The sequence below is a fragment of the Cupressus sempervirens genome, chromosome 10 (genome assembly GCF_028749045.1).
Source record: "Cupressus sempervirens isolate cs-2001-9-10 chromosome 10, ASM2874904v1, whole genome shotgun sequence".
NCBI lineage: Eukaryota > Viridiplantae > Streptophyta > Pinopsida > Cupressales > Cupressaceae > Cupressus > Cupressus sempervirens.
In genome coordinates, this window is record NC_143127.1 from 479,648,625 (window position 1) to 479,660,953 (window position 12,329).

The 12,329-nt window shown below is 36.8% G+C and overlaps 1 protein-coding gene across 3 annotated transcripts in view; it reads right to left on the reverse strand.

The window, feature by feature from the left end:
• Nucleotides 1–560: 560 nt before the first annotated feature.
• Nucleotides 561–12,329, reverse strand: part of LOC149534768 (Carbohydrate-binding X8 domain superfamily protein) — a 25,450-nt gene continuing 13,681 nt past the window's right edge. For all 3 annotated transcript variants that reach the window (XM_089804006.1, XM_089804005.1, XM_089804004.1), the window contains exons 3-4: nt 1,237–1,270; nt 561–1,120 (exon numbers count right to left, since the gene is read on the reverse strand). In XM_089804006.1, coding sequence (XP_089660132.1) covers nt 940–1,120; nt 1,237–1,270 — 215 coding nt within the window. In that variant the 3' untranslated portion in view covers nt 561–939. The remainder of the gene's footprint in view (nt 1,121–1,236; nt 1,271–12,329) is intronic.

Sequence of the window (12,329 nt, forward strand, 5' to 3'; positions counted from 1 at the left end):
ATTTGCCTCTCCTTTTGGTGCAAATGATAGTATTATCAATTTAGGAAAACAGACCAACGTAAAAGCAAAGGTGAATCAAAAGCAATAACAAATAAAAATTTAATAAATTAATTAACACAACCTCTAACTTTAATAGAAAAATAAAATCTAGCAGAAAAGTGTTCTATTGTAGATACCAAATTTCCACGGTACATATAATTTTAAGATTTAATTTGTATGTTTTGTTTAGTCTAACGTCGGATTAAAGAGGTGGAGAAGAAAATTTAGAATCACACTGGAAAATCCATCTTCCAGATGAAGAGCTAAAAGGAAAACATTTTTCCTGCAAACTCAGAATTTGTGCGATTTAGACAAATGAATCCTGAAATCATAGGGAGAAATGTTTCTTTCTGCCAGGTGAATCGCTACATTCTCTTCCCAAACTTTTCAGTGCTTACCAATATATACAGTAAAAAGATATTCAAATGTAGAGAAACACTATATTACTGGGATTTGCCAATTTGTTTGGAACAAGCTTGTGGTTTCTAGCGCGCAAATAATGACAACATCACTGCAGAAACTTAAGATGAAAAATGAGAGTATGCTCATATTATCCATGCACCACCCACAAGTACAATGCATTTACAATATTGGGAACAATACATCCTCTGTAGGCATAAGCATCTCTTTGGTAAGAAAACGAATAAGACGGACCTGAATGGCTTGCCCATCTTCAAAATCTTGTATTAACTACTCAGTATTTCTTTTTCACAAACCAAAATACTTGCACATGATAACTACTAAGATGAGCATCTATATCAGCATCCCTCACAAATGGCACTACGAGTTAAACAAATTAATACCATTACATACAGGCCATCTTTATTTTGAGCTGTTGTGACTCAAGATGGAAACCCTGACCCTGCAGCACACATATTGGGTGCCCACATTCAAAGGATTTTAAGGGAGCATAAATGTAGCCACACTGAGAGACACCAGAAATGCCAAAGACAAAGATGATGATAGTAAACTTGTGCCGATGGAGAAATATGGTCCCCAACCTACATCGGGTATACCTCCAGGAATACTGGAATTGTAGACTGGAAAGTTGGGATTAGTTGCCGGGCTTGAAGGACTGCTACTGAAAAAATTTCAACAAAGTTCAATAGAAATATGAGTAGCAACTGGATGTATTGCAAATTTCACAATCTTATATGAGAAAAGTTATCAGTGATTTCCTCAATATATGATGCATACCTTACAATGAAACTGTAAACGCAATTCCCCTTGCCTGCAATAAAAAATACCCAATAAACTATTTTTTCAGATGACATGGAGTCCTCTTCCAAGTATATGCCACAAACAAACATTTGGTGATAGCAACTGAAACGCATAACTTTGCCTCCTTTTATTTCTAAACTAAAGCAAACAAAAAATTTCAAAAAGATCTGAAGACACTCTTACAGATCAGAGAAGGTAATTTTAGGGTATTGTGCATCATCAATACGTGTTTATTCAATAAACCAATCATTAACTCTTTTTTTAATCTAGATCAAAGACTTCATGTTCTAAGCAACTGGAAACCAAATGCCACTGCGCTGGTATACATCAGGATTCAGGATAGGTTTAGTGCAATCAAATGAAATAATTAGCTTGATCTTCTTCTTTCCTTCAAACTTTTAACATTTTCTACACTGAATCAATGTTTTACAAAAATTAAAAGATCTAAAAGATAAAATGAGCGATCTAAGTTACCTTAGTGGTATAATGTGTCATTAAATGTGATTATTCAAAAAGCCATTCCACTGCAGTATCACTGACTCTCTTTTTTACATAGATCTAGGTTTCCATGTTCTTTTCTTGTTAGGAACTAATGAAGTTCAGATGTTACTTCAATTGTATAAACCAAAACAAACATTTAGTGCAAACAAATAAAATACATAGATCTGGCTTCTTTTTTCCTTCAATTTTTTAATTTTCTACGCTGAAATTGTTAAACTTTCATGGATTGGCTAAGAGTCAAACCTAGAACCTCTCATTAGCTGTTTGGGTGCTCTGCCACTAAGCTACCAGCACTTTTTGGTGGTAATCAGTTTATCTTTGGTTCAGATGTGATTTCATTTTTAACACCCACTATTCTACAACTGCTCAAGGATCCTAGCTTGGCTTGGCTTTATAAATTTGGGCCCTGCTACCATGTGTTTTCATAGACCAGCTAGAAGTCAAATCTAAGACCTCTCATTTGTTATTGGGGTGCTTTACCATCAAGCTACGAGCCCTCTTGCAGACCAATTTGTGTTTTGTTCGAGTGCAGCTCGCTAGTTTCAAAAGAAAATGATGAATTGGAAGAAAAGTTGGCATTGCTTTGTATGCACTAGTTTGGAAATGCAAGTAAAAAGCTTCCTATTCCAAACTAAAACAGACCTTAGAGACCATGCAAGGAAATTGAAAGCAAAGCACCAAAAAAAACATTCAAAACAAAGTTACGATAGAAGTTTAATGCAAGTGTATTTTGCTACAATGATTTGGGATGTGAATGCTTGTGCACTAAATTTTCCTATTTTGACAAGTACGTAGTTAGCATAAATCAAATGGTTAAAATGCATAGGATAGTTTCTCAATATATAGATTTTTCGAAAGGACAATGGATGGTGGAAGATGAATGATAAGACTTTCCAGGAATCAAGGGAGAATGGTGGGTCATAATGGACGTTGCTTCAATCTGAAAGGCTAGGATGCATTTACCAAAGTTGTTGCAGCCATAGGGAATATGGGAGACAAGTGCATTTAGGACCCCTGTTATTCTTGGAATTTGGTGGAGAGAATATAACCATAATTAAATCATTTAATTATTTTAGCTATGAGAGGTGGAAAATTTCAAAATAGGGTAATTAAATAATAAGTGGGTTACAGCAGGTAAGGTGACTTAATTAGATAATATAATTATTTAGTTAACTAGGACAAGTTTGCACTTTTAAAATATTAGGTAACTTTGGATTTGAAATACAGTCTAAAATCCTTGCAGAAGAAAATGGTTCTTAAAAACATTAAATATCAAAATTGAAAGAACAAAATAATCAGTTGGCTAAATTACATGCAGCGTACCTAAAGAAAAATGTGTCTTAAGATCTAAGCCTATACTTCGTAATGTCTCACCTGATACAAATGATTTATATTATTCATTTGATATGTGCAAAGTTGCAGTCCCGGTTCAGATTTGGATTCGGGTTCAAGATTCAGGTTCCCACATTTTATCAAGAAAAATTAAGGGGAGGTTTGGGTTTGCTTTGGAGTCGTCTATACATACAAATTATTTATATTATTCATTTGATATATGTGAAGTTACAGTCCCAATTCAGATTTGGGTTCGGGTTCAAGATGCACGTTCCCAGATTTGATCATAAATATTTAAGGGGAGGTTTGGGTTTGTTATGGAATTGTCTATACAAATATATACATATATGCAGCATTAAATAAGTTCATAATACACCACTATGCTAATAGTTAAGTAACATAGTGAAATGCCAAAATACACCACCATATCAATGTTTCAGCTGAAAATTAATCATGTTAGCTTTAAGAATCAGCCTTCACTGATCAAATGTCATCAAAATTCTACAAATTCTTCACTAATTCTGTCTTCCAAACCCACGGGGTTTTTGCAAAACCCTGTTCAAAGCTAGAACAGACCAAATCTGGACCTGTATTTGGTACAGAGCAGACCAGGACTCTGAGGATCCCTAGAAGAATTTGGTAACACAGGATATATATGATGAAGTTAAAGCTTCTTTGGATAAAGAGTATATGGTTGCAGATAGGATGTTTTTTAATATGCAAGTCTTGCTAGTTGTCATGATAATAACAAAGACTGTTTTGCAAGTAATGTTCTAAGATAATGAAAAGAACAGGTTATGATGGAAAAGGTTTACAGAAGAATGGGAAAAGAATTAGAGAGTTCCTTGAGCCAAGTGAGGGCTAAAAATCAAGACTTTGGATATGTAAGTAAAGAAAGTACGAATGATATTACAGGTAATATGATTACAAAAAAGTCAACTCAAGAAATGTAGTGTTCTCAATGTTCTTACTGTAATAGACAGAGACAGAAAAAGGAAACATGATAGGATCTTCATCATTGTATTATCTGTGGATTGAAGAATCAATTTGAAAAACTGTGTTGGAAACAAGGAGTGGAAGAAAGTTAGAAACAACCTGTGAAAGAATGTATACAAATTATTATAAATGGATTGGTGTATCCAACAAACAAATGGTCACAAATATTTTCAAAATACTGTACAAGCGTAAATATTTACATACTAAATAAAATAGTAATAAAGAAAGGTTTGAATGTTGACTTCAGTAACTAATGATTGTTTGTTATTAGTCCAGCAAACTCGTTACCATGATTTTTATTAGGAAAGCAGGGGCTTTAAAAGGGACTTACCTTAAATACACTGAGAAAGATGGAACAAAAAAAACAAACAAGACACCAACAACAATCACAAAACAACTACAAGAGATTTCATCAAAAAACCTTACAAAAGCAGCCCAAAGTCGGGGTGGTTTAATGAAGTGTTCCAAAGATTTTTGCTAGACTTCAATACAAGGATCCTTCACCCCAATGATTTTTCTGTTTGTAATAGGAGAACCCACATTTAGTCCCAAACCATCATAAGAGTTGTGTTGATGAGAGTTTTTGTACCACTACATAACATATTAGTAATTCAATATCTGATACAGAGTATCAAACACACAATTCCTCTCTTGAAAAGTTAATGCTCATGGGACATGAGAATAACTCCAATGTTCCTTACACTTGTGGATACTCGCTCAGTTTATCGATGTGATTTGTTGGTAATCACATAGGCGGCCGTACGCAAATTGTTGAGGATGACTTGGACATTGGTGGGATGATGGAGATGGTAATTCGGTGCGAATGCTAGATGATATTGGTGAAAAGGTGATAGTAGTGGAGGGTGAATGGTTCTTATGACTGGTATCTATCTAACTCTCTTCTTCTAAATTCTAAGTCCTAAAGTACTTGCTATCCTACTTCTACTCCTATGGATGGAAGATTAGCAAATGGACTGGGGATCGAATCTAATGAAAGCTTACCAACGGCTCCACCTCCATAGATGCAATGATTCAAAGAAAAAATAAACTAGTTTGCCACATAAGGCTTCCCAACATGCCGCTAGGATGCTAGTGGTTTAGTATTGATCCCTATCAAACATCTACTAATACTACCATGCAACTATTCATCTACTTTACTCTTAACAACTTGAAATGCAACCAACTTTAACAACTTGAAAGGAAATTTTAATCTAACTATTTGGAAGTAGAAACCATGCAATAATACCAAAGGCTCTTAATCACCATGCAAGTCACAACAATGAGAAAGAAATAGCGAATTTTGGCATTATCTTTGCAACAATTTTCTCTGACCATTACAAATGAGAGCAAATGGCCTTATATAGAGGCCAAAATGTACAACCGACGATAGAGATAAAGAGGCAAAACTGACGATCCAGATTGAATCCTAGAAACCCTAATTAGGGTTGCCACCCCATCAACCAATGAGAAGATGCCACCTCATCAATGGACCAATGAAAAAAGTGTAAAAGTGGCAACCAATGAGAAGGCACCAAAATGGTGGCCAATCAGAATTAGACACGTCCTATCCTAGAAGAAAGAGAAATTGCCTCTTGGGCTTACATCAAATGATCTTCTAATATAGATCTCCCGTTTTCTTTCATTCTTTTAGCTAAGGCAATGAACCTAGCTAGCCTTTCGTTGACTTCTTCCATGGGAGGGCAAGGTGTATGCTTTATCTTGAGCTCAGCCAGTTTCACCATGCTATTTGCTGTTTGTAGTGTCTTCTCATGATCCTTCTCATACTCTTTTGTGAATCCAATAAAAGCATTTAGGGAGGAAAGGGTGTTCAGATGTTTCTTCTTGATAGCAACCCTTCCTAACTCATCCAATCTTAATCCAACTCTTGTCTCATTGATATCTTCTTCTCTGATGTTTTCAAAATCAAGTGCCATCCCAACGTCGCTCATCATGGTTGAAATGGAAGTGTCGACGCTTGGGCTGTGTTGTGCAACTGCCTTCTGTATCTCTTCGAGTATTTTCAATCTAGTAGTCAAGGCAACAAACCAAGATTCAACCGTACTCAGTCCTCTCTCATCAACCAACTTGGCCCTCTCCAAATATGCCTCTGGTAGCCCAATGAATGCCTGTAGCTTGGGAATAGCTAAACCTTTGATGGGAAGGAAATCCTTCCACTTTTCTTCAAATATTCTGAACTTGTTTCTAACAGTCACCAATGACCGAAATGTCGAGATGAAAGAAGGAAAGAAATTTCGCCCATCTTGGATTGTATCATGGATCCAACCCTTGACTTCATGTAGCTAAGCTGATATTTCTTCTAGGTTGCTCCCGCTATCTTGAGGAACAGCTGCCTGGTGCAACTGTTGGATAGGCTAGAAATCTCTCCAATATTTGTTCTCGGCCTCCAACTTTACGATCCTTTCATTTGCCTTCCTCAACCTTTCTCTGATTCAAGCTATACCCTCCTGGATCTCTTCACATTCCATATCATTTGTGTTTCTTCCCAAGTTGTGTTCCACTATCTCATATTCCTGGGCCACAATCTCATCCACTGCCTTATTGACTGTTGGTATAGCAATCTGAACCTTTCGGTGACCATGATTGTCGCTCCTAATTACCTTTGCCACCGTTCTTGCCATTTGTTTTTGGTTCTCGCTATCACCCTTTTCTATTAATCCTTGGATGTCTTCAACTGTTCGAGCATTTACAACCTCGCCTCTTGGCATAAGCATTGCCTTAACCATAGTAGTGTGGTGCATCTCCCCAAATCTGGATTTGGTTCGATTAACAAAGCATCACCAACGGCCTCGGGTGCCTGACTTATCACCTTGATGTTAATCGGCCCATCTTTTTCTCCACTAGTCATTGCCATATCATCTCCTTGTTGGTTTTCTAAGAGAGGGGAGTCACTGTAACCACTTGATTCTGAATTAGCGCTCACCTCTACCGCGGCCCCTTTATCACTTGAATTGACCTCTTGGCTTCTAGCCTCAATTATGCTTTCTCTTGATGGAACTGTATGCTATCTCTTGGCCGGAGGTTTTGGATGTTCTTTGCTTTTCTCAACCTCCAAAGCCCTTTTCTTGTTTCAAACTATTTCCTGTTACCGATTACTTCCTACACCTTTCTATCCGACTGATTCTGTTGGACTATCTTTTGGCTTCATCTTCTCATAAGTAAGGGGGACCCTTTGACTTTGTAGCTTCCTTAATCTTTCATTATACCACGACTCGGTATGCAAATCTACTGCCCTTGTGACTTCTTCCAAGGAAGGATCCTAATGGTCATCCCAATCTACTGGATTCAACTCTATTCCTTCTACTGTATTATAATCTTCTCTCAACACATTTCCATCATCTTCCAGTTGATCAGGAATATCAATGCCTATCCATTTGATATCTCTCATCATGTTCACCGACAATCTTGAGAAAGCTAGCTTTCTCACATGAAAGTCATCCTTGGCATTGGCCCAAAAGTCCTCTATAGTGGGAACATGCTTAAATGCATTTCCATGAGATACCTTGATAAGACCATTAGGATTGAATCCTTGCCTTGCTCTGTACCACCCTAGATGATACCATTCCAATTCCTTCTCTGCAGTTGCAAAGGCGGCCCGATTGGGACAACTATCATTGCCAATTCCGAATGAGAAGGTAATCCCTGTCTTACCTTCGTTTCTCATTATTCTATCATAGTGCTCAAGTTGCCTATCCAATTCCATCAAAACTACCTTGTCAGATGGGTATCTTGGAAGCCTCTTGGGACAAACTGTGCTCCCTGCTACTGTAATGTAGGTGAATTGCGAAAATTGGATGAACCAACTCCCAAACTTCTTTATCTTTGATTCCGCTTTCGGTGAAAGTCTCTTAGCAGGTGTCCCTTGTAATACCCTTACTGTCTTCATGGCAAAGGCGTCACAAAACATTTTGTAATCCTTGTTGTTGTGCAAATGAAGCTATGGATAGCATTCATGCACCAAATATTGCCTGGGCCCCTTGCCAACTTCTCCTAAAGCCTTAAGTCCCGAACTCTTATACAATCTAGCAATTAGGTAAAACAAATAGGATCCCATATAGAATTGTTTTTGGTTTTGTGTTGTTCTGAGTTGTAACTCTAGATTCTCACTTATGATCCTAGCCCAATCAAATCTTCTTTTTCCATTTTCAATTTCATCAATGGAGAAGTACATCTAGTTTTCAAATTGCATACCTTGAGCTAGGCCCATGATCCGGCTGAGAAACACAATGAGATCTTCGTATTCTGATTTGAAGTCCGTCACTGTAAGCTTTGATGACCTGGTTACGCCTTTCTTTCCTTCGTGTAGCCAATCCTGCTTTAGATGTATGAAATAGGCCTCCTAGTTATCCTGAAAGGATTTAGCCGCCTAATCCATCATCACTACAATCATGCTCTTGTACTAGGGAATGTTAAATGTTTCTTCAATCGCTTGTCCGACAATATTGGCCAACACCCTCTTCCCTTCATCAAAAATGATGGATTTACTAATCAAATCAAACCTGGATGCGCATTCCATAACCAATTTTGGACAGGGCAATGTAGGAGGAAAAGTTGTTGCATGTACAATTTCGCTTTTGTATATCTTCTTTGCCAAGGGGGATTGTCCTTCCTTTAGTTTGTCCTTTACTTGTATCATGTTTATTGTATCGACATTGGTATCGGTTATTCGCCTCATTTTCGATAAGAAAGTTGTTTTGGGCATCATATCCTCTTTGGCTTTCTTAGTGTTTGTTTCCTTAAGATTCTTGCTTGCACTACCATCCTCCATCTCGTCGCCCTATTACGGGATGGTAAAGTGGTGGACAATGAATGCAAGAACCAAAGGAGACAATATCTAGACAAGACCAAAAGAAGGAAATCAACTTAAGGACCCCTTTCAACTCTAAACAATTTAAAGTTACCTCTACCAATAGCCGGATCTTTTTTTTGGAATTTAGGATCAGACTTTGAGAATTTCAAACCCCTTGCAAAACTTGAGGCTCTAGCTAGAAAAAATCAGAATTTAGTGCTCTCGGAATTATCCACCATTTGCCCAAAAAAAATTAGACCTTTGATCACAATAATCTCCTCCAAACAAAATCGCCCAAATCTGAAGTAAAAAAATGCAGTCCCTCTAGAAGAAATCAGACCCTAACCATAAATCGCTTAGGGCATAATCAGATCTGCCCTCTCAAAAACATGCCAAGGATGGAAAATTCTGCCCTCAAACAAATTCGCCCAAGCATGGAAGATGTTCTTTCTCAATAAAAAATTGCCACACATGAGAGAAATTAGACTGCCCTAGCAAAAATCGCCCAACATGAAGAAGAAATCTGCCCTTTTCAAAATCGTCCAAGCATGGAAATTCTGCCCAAAGAAGAAAATCGCCAAAGGAAGGAGAAATCTGTACTTGCAAGAAAAAATCGCCCAAGGAAGAGCTGCTCCAAGTCAAAATCACTAACACCAAAGAGGAGGAAAATGAGAAGTGAGGAGAAAAGAGGAAAGAGTTTCCTCTTATACCCAACTCTCATACTCTCCATAGCTGGTCGACTGGGACCTTGGGAGCAAAAAATAAATTAATTAGAACACAAAAATTGGCCCCCAATTAAATGCTTAGCCCAAAATTAATTTTGCTAAGATGAAATTTACTTTTAAAAATTGCCAATTAGACCAAAATTGCAAAAAGAAAGTAAATAATGCCTTGGAGATGCTAAATGTTTCCATTTAATGATGATTTAGTAATTAATATGTCATTAAAATCGGATTTTGGCTAGCCAAAAGCCATTTCTCAATATTAAATTGCCAATTTCATTAAAGACTTAAAAATTTTCAAGGCAATTTTAATCCATTAAAGCCAATTTTTTGCCATTCAATTCAAATTGATTTTGCCAAGCAATTTTAGTTTTGACAAGAATAAAATCATTTCTAGAGCCTAAAATTGATTTTGCAATTTGATTTCATCTTCACAAAGAAAAAAAAGTTTTCCCAACAAAGAAATTCAAGATTTTCCAAAAAACTCAAATCTAACAAAATTTCACCTTTTGAAAATTATCCAAATTTTCAAAAGAAATTGTCGAAGTACAAATTTTGCAATCTTATCTTGCCGAGTGTTGTTTTTTTTTTTTCGAAAATTTTGTCCGGCCTAAGGATGAAATTGGTCATTTTGAAAAATCAAGTTGAAACTGGGTGAAAATAGACTTAGCCCTCTCCCCTCTGGCCCTGAAGGTGTCCAAGACTTAAAATTTTCAAAAAACAAATCAAAATTTATTTATTTTTTTGGACAACCCAAAAATTTGCCAAGGCGATTGAAAAAAAGGGGGTCCCCAAAGTTTTGGGGCAATGGTGTGAGAACCTCGCAACAAGCTGTCCAATGAAGAAAAAACAATAGGAGATTATCCCGTATTATCAACCTTTTGAAACTCCTCAAGTAAAGAGTTAGACTCATCAACAATAGTAGACATTCCTTCATTTTTCCTCCAAACTATGTGATTTTTCTTATTCCGTACAAGTAGTAGTAGCATGTCCCACTTCAAGAATGACAAATAACAAAAGAGTTCAAATTCAATGGGATGCAACTAATTACAAAATTTAAACAATAAAATTATTTGAGGGAACACTCTGTTCTTTTCCAGAAACACACAAAATCAAGCAAGCAACAAGCACTTCTTAATGTTAGTTATCAAAATTAACATACAAAATTCGCCAAAAGAATTGGCAATGATCTTTAAAAAGCTTTTCATCCAAAAACTTCAACAACAACCTAGGTAAACAAATCGAACAAGGAATTTAAAGATTGAATATTTCAAAGGATTAAAACCTAGGAACCAATTTTGAAGAGAAAGGCCACTCATCCCCAAAAACAAGAGGCCTTCAAAAAGAATCCTAGAATGATCCTCCTCATTTCAAGAGGAAGGTGAGAAAGATTGTTCACCATAACTATTATCTTGTCCTTTGAGTTTCCAAATCCAAAGAAACCATCTTTTGATCATATCAATATTGGGCCAATCACTACGTGAGAAATTTTCAATGAGTGAGCATCTAAGTCGCACACATGATTATGCAAGAAGTGACTAAGGAATATCAATATCAATTTGCCCTTCCTACACACCTCAAAGAATTACCCATACTAGAACTCCCAGCAATGCAAGGTTCCTCTGAAACCCTAGGATTTAGAATAGGAACAACACCATGGGGAGAAGAAACAACTACTATAGGAGCAAATAAGCTCTTTGAAAACCCATCTTGATCATAATCAATTTGCAGGCTTAAGGAAGCACAAGCATTCTTAAAATAGAGACCTTCTAAACCCCTAAGCTTTAGATCAACAACATCTTCCAAAACATTGTAATTTGAACCTTAGGGTTTAGAAAGAAAGTAACCACAAGATGTAAAGAAGTAATTCCCTCCTCCCCAAACTCAAGTTGCATAAAACCAAACACCATATGTTAATTCAAAGGGTATCTCCTAGATCCGAAAATATGGGCATCAATTGATCCACAATATTGAGGACCGATTTAGAGAGTGAAACCCTCATAGAAGGGAGGAGAAACCCTTTCTACAACCAAAGAATGGATCATCCACAAGTATCTCAACATCCAACTCCTCAACATGTCCTTTCTTTTTTGGACAAGCTTCCAAGAAGATATCCAAGAGGAGTTTGTTCTCCTCTTCAATCTAATCCTTAGAAAAATCAATGTGAAGACCAACAAAGGGCGAGCTGTCATATTCAACTTCCTCTACTACACAATCATATTCATCAAATTCAAGGACATCAAAAATCCCTATCTCCATCTTTCTTGGCATTTGTTGATTCTGACTCAAAGGAGCTCCTGGGCATGAAGGATTTGGATGCTAGAGCCCTTCCCTCCTTCATCCTCATCTGTTGTGTCGATCTCTTTCCCTACTTCACAATCTTCATCTCAACACCCACTCTTCTCCAATCACTAATTTTATGTTCTAAACACTTAATGTGAGCAACTGTGGTATTGTGGAAGTTGAACAATGTGGTAAAAACTTTTGAAGATGATTTAAGAGCCATCAAAATTCATCTTACTAGATTCTGAATGAAATGTATACATTTGCAAGAATATGAACAATCACCACATACATTGTGGATCCAAGTAAGCAGTTGGATGTGAGAAAATAACTAACAAAACTTAAACTTTCAAGAAAAGTGTGTAATTTACTACACCAACATGGTGAGGTCAACTTATAACCTGGTGGACAAAATTTGGATCTGTTTA